The 23,528-nt window shown below is 38.0% G+C and overlaps 1 protein-coding gene across 1 annotated transcript in view; it reads right to left on the bottom strand.

The window, feature by feature from the left end:
- The window catches only part of map2k5 (mitogen-activated protein kinase kinase 5), a 38,930-nt gene extending 16,344 nt beyond the window's left edge, over positions 1–22,586 (bottom strand). The window contains exons 1-17 of the mRNA XM_079467421.1: positions 22,147–22,586; positions 21,935–21,983; positions 21,612–21,679; positions 18,250–18,319; positions 17,453–17,493; positions 16,637–16,704; positions 16,237–16,285; positions 13,832–13,896; positions 10,517–10,556; positions 9,107–9,175; positions 8,200–8,281; positions 7,715–7,776; positions 7,410–7,458; positions 6,968–7,041; positions 5,182–5,232; positions 4,807–4,878; positions 3,580–3,609 (exon numbers count right to left, since the gene is read on the bottom strand). Of these exons, the coding sequence (XP_079323547.1) occupies positions 3,580–3,609; positions 4,807–4,878; positions 5,182–5,232; positions 6,968–7,041; positions 7,410–7,458; positions 7,715–7,776; positions 8,200–8,281; positions 9,107–9,175; positions 10,517–10,556; positions 13,832–13,896; positions 16,237–16,285; positions 16,637–16,704; positions 17,453–17,493; positions 18,250–18,319; positions 21,612–21,679; positions 21,935–21,983; positions 22,147–22,278 (1,071 nt within the window). The 5' untranslated portion in view covers positions 22,279–22,586. The remainder of the gene's footprint in view (positions 1–3,579; positions 3,610–4,806; positions 4,879–5,181; positions 5,233–6,967; positions 7,042–7,409; positions 7,459–7,714; positions 7,777–8,199; positions 8,282–9,106; positions 9,176–10,516; positions 10,557–13,831; positions 13,897–16,236; positions 16,286–16,636; positions 16,705–17,452; positions 17,494–18,249; positions 18,320–21,611; positions 21,680–21,934; positions 21,984–22,146) is intronic.
- Between the last annotated feature and the right edge of the window lie 942 nt (positions 22,587–23,528).

The raw sequence follows: 23,528 nt of genomic DNA, 5'->3' as shown, positions 1-23,528 counted from the left end.
AAAACACGTTGTGCTTTTCTGTAGCTACGTTTCTATTAGCTCAAACCACTGAATGAGTTCACAAAAGGGAAACCAACACAAAGTATATAAAACTTTCACGCATTTTGAACTTCGTCTATTAAATATTCACAGGTCAAGTGTTAAAGGAACAGTCAGTAAAATGTAGCGACTGAGACAACGTCACGTTTTCGCTTCTTTGATGAAGAACATAACGTAATTACGAAACGTGTTCTGTAGAGCGGTTGGTCAGTTTAGGGCTACTGTAGAAACAACACGATGCAGATAGAAATAGCTAATTCTAAGGTAATACAAACATAACGCTTCATTATGTAAGGTCTTTATACACCTCTAAAGACATGTATATTGTACTGAATTTCTACCATTAGATCCTCCTTAATCTTACAAACTGGTCCTTTGACATTATACCTCAGTATATATAATGATAATAATTCATCAATACTATTATATATAATAACCTTTTCTGTTTTCCAGATCTGTTTTGCATATCTATAAATAAATATTAAAATGCTTAATATGCTGAAACTATGTTTTTTTATCCAGCTAACAGGAGGCCAATGCACATCTTATGTGACCTGGTCCAATCCTCCTGCCTGAAATGCATAGTTTAAACTAACATCTAATGGTGTGAGGCCACTCTTGATGATATATTATGCTGGTCATTGATTCTCTCTCAATTAAACACGGCTCTTCTCTCTAAGTACCTGGAGACTTTGGAGTTTAATGTAGGAACTAAATAACACGCAGCATTGGCTAAAACTGCAAACCCTAGCAATCACATGACAATTAAAGACATCAATATTTGTCGATATGTGTTGTTTTCCAATATAATCAGATGAAATACACTGATGTCACCTCCACGGAACAGTCAAGACCACAACTGATGCCATCTGAAAATGTAACATTCTGATTTTTCCAAAAAAAATGAACCTTTGAAACTAAATGCAAATCAACATTGTTCCCGTAGAGATGTCAATTCTACAAGGCAGTTGTTGATAGAGAATAAATTCTAGCTAGGTGAAATATATAATTCAACACTTTTAACGCACGTCAAAACATCCAGACAAGCATCTCTCACTGAAACGCATTTCAACGTAGTGTTAAATCTCCAGGAGAGCAACATCATATATAGTGTATTCACATGAATATGAGACTCAAAATGAGCTGAAACCAAAACAGCCGGAAAACCGAAAAGGCAACAACAAATCAATCAGGAGGAGAAGCGCTGGAGGCTGTATACACACGCCAGCCAGTCTGCAGTCTTCAAAGATTTTCCGAGCGAGCCATCGGGAGACGCCATTAACTCCTGACAAAGAATGCAAATTAATCCCAACATGGGGTGAGACGAAATTAAAGAGCCTTTTATAATCAATGACAAGATAACATACAAAGAAAACACAGGAATGCACACATACACTAATGTGGAAGCACCCGCTTACAAAAAGCAGCAGATTTAAAGCTCTGGACTAATGTGTGTGGTATGGGGGCAATTCTTAAGATCACCACACACAATGGACAATGACTGCGCCAGCATATGCGTGAGAGAGAGAACAGACAGATGCCTCGGCTGATGTGAGTGACAGGCCAGGCCTGAGGTAGTGTGTGTGCTGGCTGGGTGGTGGCGTGTGTGTGTGTCATGCCTGCAGGTGAAGAGTCTGCGCAGCACCATATGGAGCTGTGAAAATTAACATCAAGAGCAAAAACGCTCTAGCAGTGGGAGGTTGAGCTCTCTCTCCCTCTCTTACTGGCTAACCCCCTCCTTCTTTCTCCTTCATGCCTCTCTCCGTTTTCATTCCATAAGAATTGCACAAACGCAAGAACACGGGGAAAGCAAGATTAGAGGAGGAAGTAATAAATTAATGGGGTGTGTATACATGCAATGCTTCAGTATATTGCGCCTCTGGCTCTACGGGCTGAGAACAAAAGTTTTGCCGTTTTGGTTTCTCGATCAATCACTATCGCTTTATCTGATAATGATGTATGAGGTTCGAGGATGTACTGTGGAAAGAATAATAGACCTGAAAGGATTTTTAAAAGCATGAAAATATAGATTTTTGTCCAATATTTCAAGGACAAGTATGAAGTCTACTGTTCTCAGGGAAAGATCCAGTCGCAGTATCACACAGACAATGTCTGTGTGTGTATGAGGTAGTGTTTGTGAAAAGTGAATACATTAGTTTATGTAATAATACTCTGTGGATTAACATGATAATGGCACTGTTAATAGATAACGCTGGAGAGCAGAGGAAAACAATTTCAAATGAAACAAGCCTGGAGGCCACGGGCTAATGCACACACAGAAAACCGCACGGATACACTAATACACACACCGCCTCATACATGTCTTTCTGTTTTTACCTATCATCTTTTGTATGTTTTCTCAGTTTCTTTAACCGTCTATTATTTTACTGACATATCCGTGCGTGTAACAGAATCTAAAATCTATGATTAATCGTAAAGATCCCAATCACACTCTTCAATTCAATTCAATTTTATTTATATAGCGCTTTTCACAATTTGCATTGTTCAAAAGCAGCTTGACAGGGGGGAAAAACCCAGAAAAACACAAAAAAAGGTAAAACACAGAACATGAACACTCTTCATAGCACCAAATTGTTTTATTGAATTGCACATTAGAAATTCACTGCAAATGTTTTTTTTCGTTGTGTAACTTGGCCAACAGCTTTGCATCAAGCGAGATACAGCACAAAGCACAGAAGTGCCAAGCCCATTCTCTGTGACTGTTCTTCTAAACTCAACGCTCAAGGCAATGGCACTAGACGCAGCCTCAAAATGTTCCTTTCTGACTTCCCCCTGCATGCCCTGAGTGGCTGCTTTGTTTTAATATGCTAATTAACCCAACAGGCATGCTGGGAGTAATTTATTGAGCATTAGTCAACATTTCCCTCATTAAAGGGCCCCTGAAACTCACTGCACTCCAACATGCACAACTTTAACAGCTAGGAGTCTGATTAGAGAAACTGAGGCTTTCAATCAAAGTTAGGTGTAGATGTCTATATGGATGTTAGAAACAAAGTTCAATAAGAACACTGCGCCAAATGTCATGAATTTGAAAAGAAACTGGGATGTTTAAAGGGACAGTTCACCCAAAAATTGTTATTCTGTCATGTACACACACTTGACTTGTTCCAAATCTGTATAAATGTTGTTGTTCCGATTTACACAGAGAAAGATATTTGAAAGAATGCGTGTAACCAAACAGTGTTTGGACCCCCAGTGACTACCATAGTAGGAAAAATGACAATGGTAGTCAAAAGTGCCTCAGAAATGTTTGCTGTCCTACATTCTTCAAAACGTCTTCTTTTGTTTTCAACAGAACTAAAAAATTATAAGTAATTTTTCCTACTATGGTAGTCAATGGGGTCCGAGAAGTGTTTGGTTACAAGCATTCTTCCAAATATCTCTGTGTTCATCAGAACAAAGAAATGTATACACATTAGGAACAACTCGAAAGTGAGTAAATGATGACATCATTTTATTTTTGGTGAACTGTACTTTAAGACAGCTAAACTAGTACAAGATTTGTTGATGTAGACTCACCTGTGGATATGGAAAAGACCCCAGTGCCAACTGTAAATGGAAAAAAAGGAAAAAAATTGAAGTTACTCTATATGTATACATACACAACGGTCAAGTTTAGAATTTCTTTGAAGCTGAAATACCCATCAAACCATTTCAGTTCAGTCCCAATTCAGATGCGAGTTTGCCTTGTTTAAGAAATCAGCCAACAAAACCTACAGGTAAATCACCTGAACTGCTACAACATTCCAGTACCCGAACAAGAATCGATCTCTTTTCGAACAACACAATACAACACAGCACGTTCAATTCTAGCTCATAATAGGATCAATAAACTGTTCATCAACTCATAATAGTGTCAATCCATACGACCCTTGATGTTTCTCGCCCTTAACATCTCAGTGATGATATCAAGCAGTATTGATAAATGCAATCAATGGATTGAGTCCAGGGATACAATAACAATTCATCACAGCCAATGAGAAGCGCTGACAATTACAAAATGAGAATCAATAAAGCTGAAGAGAACTACCAGCACGGCATTTTCAGCACTGGAGTTAAACCACCATATTGAAAACTAATCCACTCATACATTTTATGCTGCTGGTTTCTGCTTATAAAAAACATCCCCTCCACAAAACAAATCTTCCATACCGTACGCACACACCTGTGCTGTGTTCACACACACACCTCTGGGACTGGTGAAGTAGTGGAGGTAAAAAGAACACAGCACTATAATTACTGGACGTTCTGCTGGCTGAGTGATTGATAGCGTTTTGCCACACTGACTCAGAATCCTGTGCTCTCTAACATACACACACTTCCCCTTTCTTTAATGTCTCAATACACATACATTTCTGTTTTTGAAGACAGAAATACACACATACACAATTTATTCCATGTCTTTTTTGATAAACAGAAACCATTGTTCCTGTACAAACAAAGATGAAAAATCTTGTTTCTCAGTCTTATGCTTGCATTAGAACTTTAGAACAGGAAAAAGATGGGTCAAAAAAGACAGCATATAGCATACGAGTGTGTGCTGTGTGTGAGTCAGTGGGAGATCCTGAGTGTGATCCATGCATAGCTGTAGGCCAACATCTGTTTGGACAGGCTGCCGGCAGGGACTATCAGCAGAACTCAGCAGAAACCGTAAGACACCAGTCCACCCAAACTACGAATGCAAGGACGTGTATACAGTATGTTGGTTTTAATGCACCCACAAATTGTATAATATGAATGTTTTACCTCCATGAAAGAGATTCCAACACTCCACACATCTGAGTGAATACCATACTGCTCCCCTGATATCCGCTCTGGCTACAGAACCAAAAACACACAGAGGAAGAATCAATACAAATCAGTGAATAGAAACATAACCTCTGGTTTGAATAGGTACTGAGGGCCAAACATTTGCGCTACCTATTGTGACAACCATATACTGTATGTGTGCGGTCTGATGTGAATTTATGCTTGTAGGTGCTGAAGCATTACTTATTGTGTGAATTACACCATTCACATATGACACAAAGCTTTTTCCCTATTACATGAATGTATTAAGCAGGACTGGCAAAACCAATTTGAAAATAAAAAAGATTCTTCACAGGAATTAATGCCGCTTACTGCCATGTATGCGTTGGTTCCCACATATGTTTTAGCAATGGAGTTCACCAACTGTGGAAGAAAGAAGAGAAAGATAGCCTTACATCTTGGGGTGGGTAAAATATTTCATACATTCTGATGTCTTTGACATTCTGACATGACTTTCCGTTACGTAACAAGGCTTAGTCCCTTATTGGACAATTTTCCAGAAAAGCATGACTCGGCGTGAGAGAAAGAGCAATGTGCTTCGTTTGGGTTACGGAAGTTCAGCTGTGTTTGTTTGTTCACTGCATTTCGGTAAAGGAATGTTATATAAACGGTGGCTATAACGCTGGATTTGGAGATCGTTTGAAATGATGATGGAGCGGTCCCAGTGTTAAAAGATGCCGGACATGAATCGCACGCGGTGAGTGAAACAGAGTCAAATGTCTGTGCTTTGTTGGCAACTGGCACCTAATGTGGCATAATGTTAACAACACAAACTTATAGTGAATCAACAGATATGCAAGAATAATGCAATGATGTATTGTGTGCTCATGCTTTAGTTCCCACTGGATGCCTCTAGGAGCACAACCTTTTTTCGGAAATAATCATACAGCTGTATCTGTTTTTTATAAATGTGATCAAACTGAATACTTTTTGAAGATATGAAGTATGCAGTACAACTCTATAGGTAAGATTAATATGAGATTGGCAGAAACTGTTACTGCCGTTTTAAAAATTATATGAAGTGGACAAATGAGATGAACAAAAACACCAACTTCAGTCTTTCGCAGCTAAACTATTGCCACACTATAGGATTCAATAGTCAAGAGTCATTTACATCTTTAGTATTAATAGACAAGGACAAGTCAAGCACCAAAGTTCAATACTATGGATTATGGCTGCGTTCACATGCCCACCTCTACGTATTAGAAAAAGTGGTCTTTTCTTCGCATATACCACAACTGACAAATATCATAGCTGTAACAGTAAAATTTACTTCCTATGATCAAAGCAAAATAATTATTATATTTGTTTAATCATAAATTCAATACAGATGTAATTGCCATAAGCTAAATGACAAGGCAACAGTTACTGATTGAAATCTCCTGAAAATAATGTGTTATTGAAATGCCAGCCAGGTTTAATTTTAGTCGTTTCTCTCACAGGGGAGAGATGGTGAGATGTGAGCACAATGACACATGTCAGCAATGATAGGACAAACATAATGTGAGCGTTCCCCAGCGGCCTGACGCGTGTCTTTCTCACTGTGTGTAAGTGAATGAAAGATACGCTGGTCCTAAATACAGAATCGCGGTCTGGACGGGAGAACACACGCGCGCGCGCGCGTGCACCTCATCCAGGGGTCAGCTTCAAGTCGAATCTCTACGGGGAATGTGGGTATGAATATTAATTAACAGAGGGGCGCGTGGTGTGATTGGGCTCCATTGTTGGACTCCTGAGTGTATTGGAGGTGGAGAGATGGATGCTGACTTTGTCAGTGTGAACTATTGTCTCCAGCCACAAACGCAGACGCCAGCACACATGCTGAATATCTGGTCAATGTGGTAATTAGAACGATCTGAAAGTGAGAGGAGAGAAGCAATCTAAGGAGTGTCTAGGGAGTTTGGGAGCAAAGACAAGATCTCTCTAGAGGATCGAGACAGGGGAGAGAAGAGAAATTGAGACAGACGGGACAAAGGTTGATATGGCTGTGCTCTCTATATTCTGCACACCCAAATAAGACACATTATAGTATACACTATAATGTATACACATTACTGCAAACAAACACAAACACACAAATAATCTCTTGAAACTGTACCTGTGTGCTGACTCCAAAGTCACACAATTTGACCTGACCTCGAGTGTTCACCAGCATGTTGGAGGGTTTCACATCTGCAAGAATACACAATCAATGCATTAACACAGAGTAAACAACGCAAATTATAGCCAATATTTACTGTAGATATAAAATAGACAGCCACAGGAAAAATTAAGAGGCCATTTCCAAATTATTCTCAGTTTTTCTGAATTTGCTATGCATAGTGTTAAGGTAAAAGTATAGTGTTAAAGTATAATTTCTGTTCAATTCTGTAAACTACAAACAATATTTATCTTAAATTTCAAATAAAAATATGGACTGTAATGGCCACAATACATCTATAAATGCTGATTAAATTACAATTTGGCATGGTCTCTTAATTTTTTCAGTAGCTGTATGTGTGGATGTTTTTTCAATAGATATTGTAAAGTCCCTTCCCCACCTCTGTGTAAAATCTTTAGGCTCCATAGGTATGTTAATCCTTTTACCACCTATACAGACATAATGCATAAAAATGCATTACAACACAAACATACTCATAGTAACAAACATAGACACAAAAGTGTTGTGTGTCTGCTTATCTTTAATTATTCTGAAAAAGGGTTATGAAGAGGTGGTATTAAGGTTTACAGTAAAATGCTGTAAAAATTAACACACACACACACACACATACAGGTCTTTATTGCCAGTATCACTGATTTCCAACTAAACTTCTCTCATATGCACGCAACAAGTCTTATTACTTACAGCTACTGCAATCCTCCCCAAGACGTGTTCAGGAATTTTCCAGTACACATCCAGAGAACCACCTGCACCAATAACAAAAATACTACAATCTGTCGCAATCAAAAACTATAATCACAATCTGTCTATTTATCCCACCACCCCTATCTTTGGTATTTGCAACATTGTGTTTCCTGGTTATGGTCACAAAGACTTCACAGATCTGCTTACTTATAATAGTAAAATCCCACATCTCTTCAAAAATCCTTGAGATGTGAGTGTCAATATAAATGTCAAATATAGTGTAAAATAACAAAATTAGGGGTATATGATTTGAAAGTGAAAAAAGTCATATAACTTTGTAAAATAATAGGAAAGGGATCTTACAAACTTACAAATCTGCCTATGATGATGCACAGTTAAGACAGACCTCTATTACTCCAGAAAAGCATTTATTCTCCAAATAATGGCAATAATATACAATGGGCAAATCCACAGATAATACCTACCATCCATAAACTCAGTGCATATAGATATTCTGTTCTCCACAAAGAATGCACTGTAGAATTGTATTATGTAAGGAGAGTCACACTGTAAACAAAACAATCAAATATATTAAAAGGATGGCAAACAAATTATCAAGCATATGTTTTGCTCTTTATCATAAAAGTATGACCATATAACCAATAATATGCGCTGGTTAATGGTATTACAGTGATGTATAACCCCAGCCTCGCCAGGTGGATGTTTGTTTATACTGTTTGGACTACATACTGTATAGCCTGTAATTCTATAACGGTGGAGTCACTTGATATGTGTCAGTGGAAACTAAATTAAAGGAAACATATCATTGGTTGTTTAGATTAAATTATATTTGTGAGGTAGTTAATAAACATAAGTCAACGTGATAATGCAGGTTAGCATAACCTCGATTATTTTGATTTGTCCGATTGGCCGATTATTCGATACGATTGGTTCATTGAGCAGAAATGGTGATTTGGTAATAAATTAAAGTCTATCTGGCAGCTGTTGTCAGTGTAGGTTACTAGAGTAGATACACTGGACAACATGGGCACTGATCTCTAAATAATTAATGCCACTTCTTTCAAACTTATCACAGTCATACACCTCAAACTTATCTGAAAACTGAAACCACTCTACACCAATGTGTTTGTTTTTTGATAAATAAACTGACTTGCATCCTGATTCCTGAAGCAGTCTGATATCAAATTAGTTAAGTAAGAGGTTTAAACTCAAAGTAATACAGAGAGAACGTCGAGATCCTGATATCACTACAGTACTGAAAAAAGTGCCCACATCAAAACCAGGTCACTTTTCCTAGATTTGAAATGCATTAGAAAAAAGTGATATACATTCAAACTTAGTATTCGTGCAAGGTGAAAAAGAACTTCAGACCTTATAAAGGATCTCAAGTTCGGACATGATCTGCTTCTGCAGCTCCACTGTGATGTCTAGAGGAATAACCTGCGAAAAACAAAACCCCCATTTGAACAGACACACTTACATACAAAGAACACTTGTCTCAAAGCATATCCAACTCTTAAGCAAAAGGTCCTTCAAACACACATGTGCTCATTTGCCTAATTCACAACTGCCTTGAAGGGAATATTTCCCATCCAGTTTATACCGGCAAACATTCGGCACTCATTCAAAAGAGGAACACTGTAATAAAATAAATTGTGATTGATCAGTATGCTTTAAGACTGAAAGTGGATGCTTGACAAGCTACCCAGAAATTTCAATTGGTTTTTGTGAATTAAGAAAATCCACTATTTGCAAAACAATTTTAAACGTCTGGACTTTTAAAAGGATGGTCCAAGGACATACTTTCATTTAATAGTTTTTAAATGTACGCAGTTGCTTAAATGAATGCGCTTCTCTTCTCTACTTTTGTAATGAAGTAGTGACCAGCTAAAATGCTTCTTTAGTTAAGGTTAGATTATCAGCCTCCCACTGAAATAATTGATTACAGGTAAGGCAGTAAGGCAAGGCCACGCAGTTAAAGCTCAGCCGAGATCACTTACAGCCCTAGCCAAAGCCTGATAGCTCTGCTCAAGCAGACCCAGGCTGAGTACAGATGGAAAGATGAGCAGACGAAATGAGAGGAGATAGACGATAAGAGAGAAGAGAGGATGAAAGTAAATCAAATAGTAGCAGTACAGTAGGAGGAGTAGTGAGGTCTTCTTGATCACGTTTAAGTGTCCAAGCCAAGAGTCTTGGATCTGCTCTTCAGTGCCCTTCAATAAACAGAGCACTGTTAACATCTCCAGCAGTTATTCTTCACTTCCTGTCAGAGTTGCGTCCACCTCTTAGCAAGGTGAACAAGAGGAGCAGGACCTCATTGGACCTCTAAGCAGGTTCTTACAAGAGCCATTTACTAAAAAGCAAACTGGCTGTACGAATTTGTTTTCAGTAAATAAGTGGTTGCATTTAAAGGACTGCATGAATTTTCAGAGAATCTAAAAGTTCTAGATGTTCTTAAAATAATAGTTAACCCAAAAATGTAAATTCATCATTTACTCATTTCCAACCTGTATTACTTTCTTTCTTCAGCAGAACACAAAAGTATATATTTTAAAGTAAGTCGGTTAACGAACAACGCTAGCATCCATTCAATTCCGTAGTATGGGCACAAAACCAATGCAAGTCAAAGGGTGCCGGTTAAGAACATTCATCAAAACATCTTCTTTTGTGTATTGCAGAAGAAAGAAAGTCATACAGGTTTACAAGAGGGTATTAAGTATTGTAAATGAAGACAGAATTTTCATTTTTTTCATTTTAAATGTGAGGATTTTGCATTCTTACCTTCACCGCGACAACTCTCTTGCCAAGCAGATGATATGCTCTGTCAGGAAAGAAAGATTTACAGTTAATGCTAATCCAAACCAGCCAATTTGGTAAATGTAATTTACCTGACATTGCATACATTGGCAGTTAAAAACATTTGGACAAAAGAATTCCTAAATTTCACTTCAACATAACAAAATATACAAGTGTAGGCTAACAAAGATGTCAGTTCATATATATAAACATATATATCGGTATAGTTTTTTAAGATGTAAATAACACTGGTCCAGTTTTTTATTATTTATTTTATTTTACTTTACATACACGACTAGGTCTAAAATATGTTTGTTTTACATTTCTATTTAGTTTTTAATGTTCCGTTGGTTGTATTTTGTTTAAGCATGTGTAATGTTGATCTCTTTTTCTCAACAGGTATTGTTCTGGCTTTTGTGGAAACTAGTAACTTAGTCTTAGCTTTTTTGTGAAGAATGATATAATAATAAAAATACTAAGACATTGAAACGTTTCAAATAACTGCCTATGTATTAAAACAGTTGCCAGAAAACTCAAGGGCTGAGGCTCAAGGACAGTTACTATGGCCAGAGTTTTGTTTAAGTCAGAGAAACCTGAGATCTACATCTTTATGTCCATTTAAGACACTCTGGTACTTTTTAAACGTTTGCATTTATTTACAGATTATCAGAGGCTTAATCGCTACCGAAAAGAGCTATGAGGAGGGGTGTCCTCATCCTAAGTGTCAAATGCAGGCGAGGTCAAGCCTGAGTCAGTCACCTGCGAAACCTCAGACATTCTGAGCTGTGGAGCGTTATCAGCTCCGTTCCCATTTCAGCGTAAGCTCTCCCAGACAGGCCTCCTGTTACAGGTCAAATTAACGACAAAGCCGCAATTATTTAATTATGATCCTCGCTCATTCCGAGCACTGGATCTGGTTACTGCAGGAGGTGCTGGAGAGAGATTGGGTTACAATAACCCACGACACGGCCCGTTCCACCAGATAATATACTATAACAACAGACAGCTGTCAAACGAGGGTGGATTTAACACGACAAGAACACTGTGTGCATGTCTGTGTGTGTTTGTCGGTATAAGAGACATGTAAGAAAAGTGATCAGAAAATACTATTTTCATTATGAATGTAAATGAGATATGAGATGTCTGCTGGAACAAATTTCCAATGGTTTGTGACAAGGGGGCTGTGCAGGTGATTTATGGGAAATAGATGGCTGATCTGGTTACAGCTCCAGACACTTCGTAACTCCAGCAAGCCTTTAATTAATGTCGCTCTAAGTGACGCGACGGCTAACTTTCCTCATTTAGGATGGCGACATTCGATCCCATCTCACCTCATTGTCTTGTGTGGGTACACTTACACATTCTGAGCCATATAGGATACACAGTGATACATTTGCACATGCACTAGCTTTCTAGTTTTGGACAATTTATTTAAAGCTACTGAATTTCGGAAAAAAACATTTATCAGTTGTTCCCATGTTCCCTGGAAATCCAACCCACCACCTTTTTGCCTTCTAAAGCAATGCTACAAGAACACTAATGGGAAATGAACAGTTAACATAGCCAAGTGACTTTATAATTTTTAGGCTGGATAAAAGCATGACTTCAATAAACTTCCTACTCAGTAATACCTGCAAACTCAAGTGGTTGCTACAGAACACCTTGATCAATAACGGATCTAACCATGCCCACTTACAAAGTTCACCTAAAGTTTTTGAACTTTGACCACGTTGAGTACTCATCCAGGGATGACTGACAGGCGCACGGTCAGGGTGTGGTGACGTAGAGACGCGTGGTCCTGACCCCCGTAATTGTGTCCCTATACTCTGTTTGTTATTTACACTCCAGAGCCCGGGGTGATGAAAGCCCTGTCATGCAGTATTCATGGACCTCTCGAAGAAAGCCATCCCATGCATGCAGGTTTGCAGACGATACACGCGCACGCAACCACACAAACGGGTTTAGATTACAGCAGCCAATGCAGACCAGACAGCTCTCTCTGTCTCTTTCTCTTTTGCCATCTAACCTGAGATGACCAGTTGATCGTCTCACCTGAAGGAAGGCCACAAAGACACACTAACAAGCCCTGTCTCGGAAACCATCCCAATATGTATTATTTTAATTTTCAAAATGTTCTCATGCAAGCGAGAGACAGGGTTATCAACTCATCATATCTCAACACAGTAACACAACATCAAAAGGTACAGGATTTCCCACAGAAAAAAATATTTCTTAAGGAAAAGCAATTTAGGCAAATACCCCGGGCACCATACTGCATGCCGACTGACAATCACAAAGACGTGTGTTTTGCATAAAGGAGAGCGAGCGAGTGTGGTAGTGGTGATTGAGGACGGTTGTTAAGATGGATGAAAGACTGGCCTAAATGTCCCCTACAAGCAACAGCAGAGATTATATTACATTACATTTCACCTGCCGCTACCCGTATTACACTGCAGCTGTCAGTCTGAACTGGGAACACAATAACGATCATGAACATGAACTAGACACAAAATGAAACAACACCTTTGTAATATCAAGAATGAACGAATCGCACATTTGACATCTTTTGTGCTTTCTGCGGAAAAACTGTGCATTTACTTTTATGAGCATCTTTCATTCAAGCTCTCTGGGTGTTCAGACGATTTTTTTACTTTGTCGCTTACAAAGGTTCGAATTGATAGATAAATGCAAAATTCAGCATTTATTCTGTTTAAGAGGAAAAAAATTATTCCAGGCAAACACATTTAATGCTGAGCTTGTCAGACCAGCAATCTTGTTTAGACTGCATTACTGGCTTTCCAACAATTTCCAACAAACCGAAGGTGGTCCTCCAGTAACAAAAGCATACGGTAAGTGCCTGCATCATCTGCAGAAGCATGCAGACCCTTGTGAAAGTAAATAAAAATGATGATTGTGTTTAATGACCTTGTCCTGTCCTGCGACTGCATCTACTTGGCTGCCGTGCACAACACTACATTATTATTAAATTATTGAATTTTTTCAACTTCCCAAGCTCTGAATGAATGCTGTCCTTTATTCCAATGTCTCCAGACATTTCATAAATCAGAATACTGAGAGAGCGATGAAAGATGTTTGAAAACATGAACACATGTGAGACCCATGTAAAATTAATCACAACATGAGCGCTTGGCTATTCAGTGACATTAATGATTCGATTCTTCTGGCTTCAGTCAAATCCTATACACGCAAAACTTAAGAGTTAAGAAAGGTCTATTGAAAGGGTTGTCCCCAAATGGTCTAATTTAATCTCAAGGTAAAAAGCACGAGAGCAGAACTCACTTGTAAACTGTTCCTCCATTTCCATGGCCAAGCTGCTCCTGGTACTGGAGGTCATGTTCATTTATCTAAAAAAACACAGAAGAGAGAGACAAAAATATTTTTTTCAGATACGGTAGTTATTCAAGGAGACAGACAATTTCTTTATTCCTACTTCTAAATAATCAAAATCATCTTTAAAGGCGTTTGATTTTGTAGTTGTACTTCTTTGTGTGGGTGGGGTGCACACACGCATTCATACCCACCCCCACCCCCACGAGATGTTCTATGTAACCATACTATCACCATTAAAGAGGTTTTATTTCTTCTTCAATAAATGTGTAAATTATGAAGTAAATTAAACTGAACAGATGAACAAATTGAGAAAGATGAAAAAACTGAAAGAGCATGGAAACGCCAAGTGGAGGAAAAGCATAAAGAACTCTGAGACTCCACTAAAAAGTCATTTGAAGTTCAGTAACGGACAGAGAGGAGGATCAATACAACATTTGCCGTCTAATTTATAAAAGGACAACAGCAGAGAAGAGAGTGATGGAAAGTTTAATGACGATTTGTTTGCCTGCACTGTCTTGTTCGACTTTGATAAAAGCTGTCAAAATGGTAATACAATACAGGCCCTTGTGACACGAAGAGGCCAGAGGGACCAGTTTGTTTTCTTGTGCTGTCACTACGATGCACATCAGAACAGTCTCTCTCTCTCTCGTCCACACTTTTCACTACTTGACTGAATGTTTGAATACTATACACTGCTATAGGCTTTACTCATCTTGACTCTCTGACCTTTAGTTTTTTCAACATGCGAGTGAGGAAGATTACTCAATTAGATGAATTTCCTCTTGAGAGATTGAAGGAGACAGTGAAAGATCATCTTCTGACCTGGCCTGTAAATGCAGTTTCTTACTGTAGACTAGAATTTAAGTTGCAACTTTGAACTTCGCAATGAACACATAGTTGAGATGTATCCTTTACTTTTGAATCACTGTCAGCAATGAAACACCAAAAAGGTCAAATATGATTTTACCACAGTAAGCAGAAAACAATAATCCCACACAGCAATTACAGTTGCATATGAAGAGTTTATTTGATAAAAGATATATCTGTTCATTTTAAATATCGTGCATTTCAAGTAATATCAATCAGGCTAGAGTTGGGTTGTTTTGATTCTTAATAATAACTCAAAAAAATACAGATTACCAACACAATGATGATGCCATGATTGCATAAAAAACATTATTTTTCTTTGTCAAAAATGTATAATTTATTTATTTTATAAATTATTTTAGAATTTTAATCGCAAATAAAGTATCCATATACTGCTCTGGAAAGACATCAGTCCAAAGTTATTTTTTTTGTTGCATTCTGAAAACAAGTAATGACATTTTTCATAATCAAAATATTGTTTTTATTTGCAGAAAATGAAAACTGGACAGGCTGGTGAAAATAAGACCTTAAATACTGAAAATAAAACATTCTTACAACACAATCCTAGTGTTTTACTAAATTTGTATTTGATGGAATAAGTCAAATGCTCTCGGTCCTTCACATTACTGTTGGGTCATTCCTTAAGTTTCAACTTCTACAAACACTGGAATGAAATATCCACCATACATGTAAAACTGCTAAATCAATGCTATAAGTGGTCTATTCATTTCCTCCAGAGCTGTAATTCAGCTGTTTTATAAAGACTTCAACTGAGATTTAAATCAATTGATTGTGGTAAGCTAAGTTTTGATTTAGCTTTTGTCATGGCAAATGCGAATTGTTAAGCGTCAATATTCACATCTGTTATTATAGGGTAAGTGTTTCCCCTCGCGAACTGGAGCTGATGTGAAGTCAATGCTCTACTGACAGGCCTCAGCCTGACTGCAAGGGCCCAATACAGGTCCTTTGATTAGACTAAATTGTGGGAGAAAGACATCTTGTGTATGTTTGCATTACAATGTGCCTGTTTGACAGAGAGAGAGATGCAATGAATGTGTGTGTGAGGGAGGCTGCTGGGGCTCCATTAACTGTGCATGTTACAGGTGTCACAGGGGACGTGACTCCCTTAATTGTCTATCTGACACACTTTGGTCGACAAACTGGCCTGCTGGAGGCCTGTGGAGGGGGGTGAACAACAAAAGGACACCCAGATACATCTCTGATCGCTCAAGATAAAGATCTCAACCATACCGTAGGGAAAGGGTCATTGAACAGCCCTTTAGGAGCAATCAATAGACATTTTCTCAGATTCACACACAGACACATAAAACGGGCTAAGTGCTATGAAGCGTCAGATGGTTAAATTATAACAGCATTACTAACAAGATGATCAGTTTAGCCACTTTGACAGAAGCAAAGGAATTTTGACAACATAAACATTGAACCAGAAATCTGTTGAAATGTGGGAAGAAAGGGGGAGACTCTACCTGTCCGTTTGTCAAAATCTTCTTTAGCTCAGCTGAAGACTTCTTTAAACTGATGAACAGAAAATGCAAAGAAAAAAGTTTAAGCTTTATTAACTGACTTTTATAAATTTAATATGAGACAATACAGATATTTATTTCTTCTTTTTTGCTTCAGACTTTAGCCTTCAGACTGCAGGTTTTTGTCCTGTGCTTAGCTGTACCAAGGGTTTTCACCTCTTAAACTAAATCCAATTAAAACTGCCAAAATGTTATACTCTAAAGGCGAAAATGCAGTATTGCAGGGATATATCAGACCACCTTAAGAATAAGCAGCTGGGCTACAAAAAACCCAGCCGTGGTGCTTTAAAACTGCGCGTGTAAACGTTCTCAATGAAGACAAATGTGATCTGGGCTCACTCACCTATCATTGGACAGGGAATCAGCCGCAGATGAGCCCCTGCCACTTGAGGATTCGGGCCGCGTGTTCACCTGCGGGCAAACAAAGACAATCAGATCCCTGTGCTAATTAACCTGTGATTCAACAGCAAACTGCCTGGTCTGGCCGCAAGGTTAATTGGCTTTTGTGGGGGAAACAGAGAGAAATAAAGAGAGAGGCTTGAGGAGAGAGGTCACTTCATCTATCAGGCAAAATTAAATATAACTCTGCGAACATCCTTAGGTTAAAAAGAAAAAGAAAATAATGAATCAACATTGTCCTATATTTGTCATTAAAGAGGATTCATTAGATTCCTTACTGTCAAATCCCCACCAACGGATCGCAGAGGGAGAATGAAGGAAAAGCGCTCAAAGAGAGGCTCTATATAAATAAGTAGATTAATTGAGGTCTGTAGGTCGAATAGTGTGGTGCAGTAAAGCAGCGATTCTCTCTTTAATTAGTCTCTATGAAGACCTAATTTACAGCGGTTTATCATTCCCCCTTTTCAAGCCAAATTAATTCTAAATGAAAACAAAACAACAAGAACAAGATCACCGTGGTCATACTGCTTAAGTAAACAAACAGAAAATGTTTGAAAACATTTGAAAAGATAATTACTCGTTAATTTAGCATTTTCTTATCCGAGTCACCTACAAATGGTTTCAGCAGATTAAGAATTCAATGAATTGCAGTGAGGGGATAGCAAAGGAGAGACAGCCAGGAAGAATCTTGACTTCAATTGACATTTCAATAAGTGGTACGCTGCATAACCGATGCTGAAACAATCATTGAGACACATACCTTCAGGCCATGTATGTTCCGGATCCCTGGGGTCTTACCGGCTGGAAAACAAATTGACTAGATTGTAGATCATGTGAAGCCAGGAAAGAGTGAAGCAGAATGCTTGAAATTTATCAAACGTGACCCTGGATCATATACCCAGTCTTAAGTAGCACAGAAATTTTTTTGTAAAAGCCAGAAATAGATTGTATGTATTTTATTATAAAATTGTATTTTATGCCGAAAATCATTAAAGATTATGTTGCATGAAGACATTTTGTACATTTCCTAACCTAAATATATACAAACTGTATTTTTGTGAGTGGATGGCCTCTTACAGTGCCACTTATAAACCACAAAAAGGCAATTTTCTCAATATTTTGATTCTTTTGCATCTTCACATTCCAGAGTTTTAAACGGCCATACCTTCGACAGATATTGTCATATTATAATAACCCACATGTCAATAGAACGCTTAATTATTCTGCTTTTAGATTATGTAAAATCTCAATTTCTAAAAAAGACGCACAAGACTGTTTTTGTTGTCAAGAGTCACAAATGAGAGTATAAGTCTCTATGTAACATTAAAAGACCTTCAGGGTATTAAGAACTGTCATGTGTGTGCATAGTGAATCTCACTCAACTAACTTCCTTTTACAGAAGCCATGTAGGGTAAAGTAAAGTAAAATGTTCTAACAATGTGGCTTTGCTGAGTATGGGATTAAGTTGTGATCTTGGATCAAGGTAGGCCTCAGGCAGGTTCACTGTTGCAGTGGTAAACTGTAATTCAGACGGACACACATACACACATCACAAACCTCGGGGAAAAATCTGTAAAGGATCAGGTAACAATCCATTGATGCGCTGCTCCATCACCGTGTTGCAGTACTGCAGAGAATGAAGTACAACAATACATTAGAAACTCTGGAGAGACGTAAAGAAATATATATATTACACACAGAATCAATATAACTCAAAGTTGTACAGATAACAGTCTCAAGAACTACATAAAAGCAATTTGACATCTCTCTTTCTATTAGAGTCAATTGCAATGAGCAAAAAGGAATACGCTAAATGAATCGGACACCCTGCTCAGGTAATTTTTCTGAAACTCCAGTCACTCTCTGTATCAATTCATCTGTTGTAATGGCTGCCTGGAGACTGGAAGAGCAGTCTCATTTCAGCCTGACGTGAATGCAATCTGCCAGTAATGGCTGCCTATTCATTAATTACAATACATAATAGGCTGAAATAGAGTCTATAAACACTTTTATATTCTTATTTTATTAATGTGATCTTCTATTTATGTTTCATATTTAATCTTATTAAATTTAACATTATTTAAATTAACATTATTCAAATTAATACCTTAATGCTATTAAAAAAATGAAACCATTAAAACCACAAGAATTGTATAAAAACTGATTATTATTTACTTCAGCCTATACAACAAATCATCCCTAGCAAAACAGTCTTATGGACAGCAAGTACAAAGACCTTCCAATTATATAAAAAACACATGCCACTTTTGCAGATTCTGTCATAGAAATATTCCACCGTGCTCGCTTTCACACGCACAAGAGCTGATCTCCTGTCTCCTGCCAAAGGAACATTCAATAGATGTTTCCGTTACCAGAACCATCTGGTTGCCCGTCCCCTCCTCTCAGTCCAGCACAGGACCTTTGTGCCTAAACACAGGGCCCCAATCACACACAATAAAGCCATTACAAACCACAGAACCAGATGGACAAGTGAGGAGGGGACAATGTCAGTGTTTTAGAGTGAGCGAGAGAGTGAGAGACAAAGCCTGAACAAGACAAAGGTCAAAAGCAAGCGTAACTGAGGGGCCAGCGGTACAGTGCTGTCCCTCCAACGCATGTGAATGTCTGATGAATACGCCAGGGCACACATGAGGACATGCAGAGGAAGCAGTGTTAGAGCAGCTGTTATTAAATACCCTATTTATCACTGTCACCTCCCTGCACTGCCTGCAGGCACTGAAACCATGTAGCTCAACCAAAACACACACACCTTTAATTTTCCACTCGGTTGCGCTATCGATTAGGGCTGCAATTACCTAACTAATCTGTAACAGTGTATTAAAAGAAACCGCCCTTTGTTGGACAATAACTAAAGGCAGTTTGATCACAGGAAGGCAGCTTGAGAGCTGGAAGGGACAGAGGAGTCGGACCTCCGCTCTGTTGGACCCCAATCATTAACGGCGGCTCCGTAATTAGCCGGCCCAGCCTGGGAGATTTGTGTGTGTGTGTGTGTGTGTGGATGTGTGTGTTAGCCAATCACGAGGTGACATCTGACACGGGTAAGTCTTTAACTTTGAACTAACATCCTTTTCCTTCATACTGGAAGGGCTGATGGTAAAAACAATCCTTGAGGGTTCACTGGGGATGCAGAACATCTCCGAGACCTCAAAGTCATGATTTGCTTGCAAACTGCTGAAAAACTATTCAGTCAGTTTGAAGGTCAGATTCCACAAGAGAGCCCTGTGAATTAGCTTATGCACCTGTAAAGCAAGAAGTCATCTCCTAATTCCTATTAAGTCTACATAGCGCTAGATCATGTGGAATTAATTGAAGCAAATTCATAAAGGTCCCGACAGACACCAAAGAACCACGGAGGCAAAGGGCATATGCTTAAAATACTTCCACAATGATGGGTTAAAAGTACGTCCGACCCCCCCATACATGTTAGACGCATATTAAATTCCACCTTTCTCAGCAGCCTGCGCTCTCCCCAGAGGACCAAACGGCATCATGGGAGGAAAAACTCATTTTCAGAAAAAGTGGACTCAGTAGCGCTGATAACCAAAATACCACGGAGAGGCAATCTGCAATGCACGGTAATATTCACTGTCAGAGAAACACAACCTCAACGAATGCCTTCATGATGCGTGACACCACCACGTTCCTTAAGTGGCAAACTCTGCGCTTAAGTATTAACGCTGGTGGCCGAAATAACAAATGAGAACGCTCACATTTCCTCAAATTTCTCCAATGTCAAAATCTGCATTTCAAACATCAGCACAACCAACACAGAATTAATCAAGGCAGAAAGAAAGTTGAATTACACTCTGGCACTCCAGGACACCCCCGAGACATGATTGTCAGTGTGTCACCTTCTGGCCTAAATCTGGCTAATGACTGCAATGGCCTTGAGAGGTACAACATTGATAAAGCATCTCTGAAATAAATAAATATCACATTTAAGTGATTTCATTTCCTGCAGAAGAAGAAGAAGCAGTGGTTTTTGAAGCCCATGGCTACTGTAGAGTCATTGAGAGCTGATGGGGGGTAAAAGACAACACCAGCTGAAAGTGGATTTTGAAAAATTCCTCTACCCAGGAGGCCCTTGCTTCTAATGAGGCGAAACTTTAAGTATTGAATAATAAATAATAAAAGTTGATAGTTCATTTAACTTCCACTGTACTTCACAGAGGGAAAAAAACTATTACGAGTCATTACACTTGGTGTCCACAATGTAAGCAGTAAGTATTGAGAAACAGTTCTAAGGCGGTCTCAAGTGAACACGGAACAGAAAAATAGAAATATGTAAGATTATCTAAATAAAACTTTCAAACAGTTATCACAGATAGCTGCAGAATTGCAATCTTTTTTTAAACAATCAGAATTGTTTTAAACAATTTGCAAACAGAATTTGTGAATGTTTTTGTTAATTTCTTCCTGATGCACAGGGGAATGCAATGCCTGAATAAACAAAACAAAATATGAATTCCAAATATAAATAAACAACAATTTATTATTCTTGCTTGGTTAACACCTGTATCATTTAAAATTCAGTTGCAAGCTAGAGAACAAATGTTGCCATGGAAACATCAAGCGGTATTGCCAAAAAAGGAACAAGTACAGAAAAGTGACAAATGTATCTACATGTCATTTCCCAAATGGTGAACATATCTAGGAAAACTAGGATTTTTAATAGCTTTTTCTGTCCAGCAAAAACACCTCTAGGACTCTAGGACTAAAGGTACAGTATTACAATAGACTGTAAATCAGACCTAAGCGGTTTAGGGTGAGTAGCTATAATTCTTCAAACAAAAAAACTGTCATAAACATAAAATGTTATGCATATTTTTAAGCTTTGCATATATTTCTGTAAAATACTTTCTGTAACAATACAAACTTATTTTTTACTTTTTACTCACATAGGACAGCATGGCTTTGAGCTCCTCATCACTTCGAACTGTAATTCGGTCACCGACTTCATCCTCATCTGAAAACAAAGAATACACACACGAATCATCTTAAGGTTAAACAATTCTTTAAAATGTAAAAAATCATTTTAGTACTCCTTATGCAAACTATTAGTTTCTGTTACATGACTACAGACATTTTTATTAAACAAAGTATTCATCATTTAATAAAATTTATGATTAAATGATTACCAGTTCTAATAAACCAAATTAAAGAAGTGCAAGAATGTCATCGGTCTAAGCTAAAGTAAATATTTATAATCACAGCTGCTTACATTCAAAAGCTGTGATTGTAGCTTCAGGCATGACATCTCTGATCGCCGCCTGTCACACAAGAGAATCATTGAATAATCACACATGTGAATGACAGCTGTCAATCAGCACCACCACTAGAAACCCAATTCACTTCGGGGAATGACTCTACAAACGGGTTCTTCCTCTTAAATATACCGAGATATGAACCTTAACACACTGTAAACCATCTCACCAGTAAATCATTGAAGTTCAGATGTGATGGACAGTCCACTGATGAGTCCATGTCCCCCATGGGTGTCTTTATCCGAATGACTATTCCTTCTGCTTCCATGCTGCACATGTTAGTCAAAACAAGTAAAAGCATACCAAAAGAAAAGAGAGAAACATAATCTTGACGTTTTGCGGAGAGTCCCAGACACACAGCAGCTGTTTAGTAGGCTAGGCGGCTAGCTGCTAACAGTAAGTGATAGAAACATGACGCATTTTTGCCATAAAGCTAACGCGACAGCAGCTCCGTTTACATACGAACCTAATATCATCGTATATGTATACTAAATACAGAGGAACAGGGGTTTTAATCATACAGTTTAAGCAGTTAACTGACTGTCAACAAAGAAAATAAAGTAGAGGAAGTTTAGCGGAAATGTTCCGACATTTACCCGGAAGCAGTAGATACTCGTGACGGCTAAAAAATAGAATAGAAGCCTCAATGATTCAGATTAACCTTAACCTTATCATAAATGGTACTGCGATTTTAATTCGTGAAGGGTATTTTTATGTAATTAATTGTTTTTGTTTTTACTGTTTATTTTGTCCTTGTTTATTTTATATTATTTATTACATCCATACGTGTAACAAGCCAGGTGTCTCTTTTAGAAAAGTTAGAAAGTAGAAAAGTTTATTGTATAGAACTTAAATGTTTTTTTATTTTTTCTGAAAACAAAATGGTTAGATGTTAGTCAACCGTCTTGCCTTTTGCATTGCTACCTCTAGTGTCTGTATCTAATTGTTTTTTAAAAGCCAAAGGCTTATTTCAAAAGTTGGTAATTGGCTTTAATTTTTAATTAATTGAGAGGTACCTTAATATTTATAATATTATAATTAACTTATAATAATAGTTTGCCTCATTACATCTTTATTTTATTTGTTTAACACGTTTTCATGGGTTATTTATTTCACCATTGCTGTATATTAGCCTACATTAGATTGTTTAATATTTTATAGGTTTTCCTCTTTTTGTGCTTTACTTACAAACAATTTAAATAGCATTAGTATTTAAAGATTTCCACTTTGCACAACTCATTAGTGTGTAATTGAATGTACAACACAGAACATTAAGTGCCTTGTTGATTACAGCCTTATCTTAGGGGATGGCTCACTCGCTCAATCATGGTCACAGCCTGATTGCAAAAGCCTCAACAGACATTGATCCTTTGGTAAAGAAGAGTTTTGTTTCTTCCGACCTCAGAGTCCTGCTAATGCAGTCTGGAAACCGCAGGCAGGATTTAGGTGTAATGATAAACAGCTATGAAAGCTATCTCTGATCTGAACTCCACAATGATATGATCACTGCTTTCCAAACAGGATCAGGTTTTACATCAAACATAGTGTCTC

The sequence above is a fragment of the Barbatula barbatula genome (genome assembly GCF_947034865.1).
Source record: "Barbatula barbatula genome assembly, chromosome: 1".
Taxonomy (NCBI): Eukaryota; Metazoa; Chordata; class Actinopteri; order Cypriniformes; family Nemacheilidae; genus Barbatula; species Barbatula barbatula.
The sequence above is the reverse complement of the archived record's forward strand: the minus strand, read 5'-3'. Positions and strand labels throughout refer to the sequence as shown.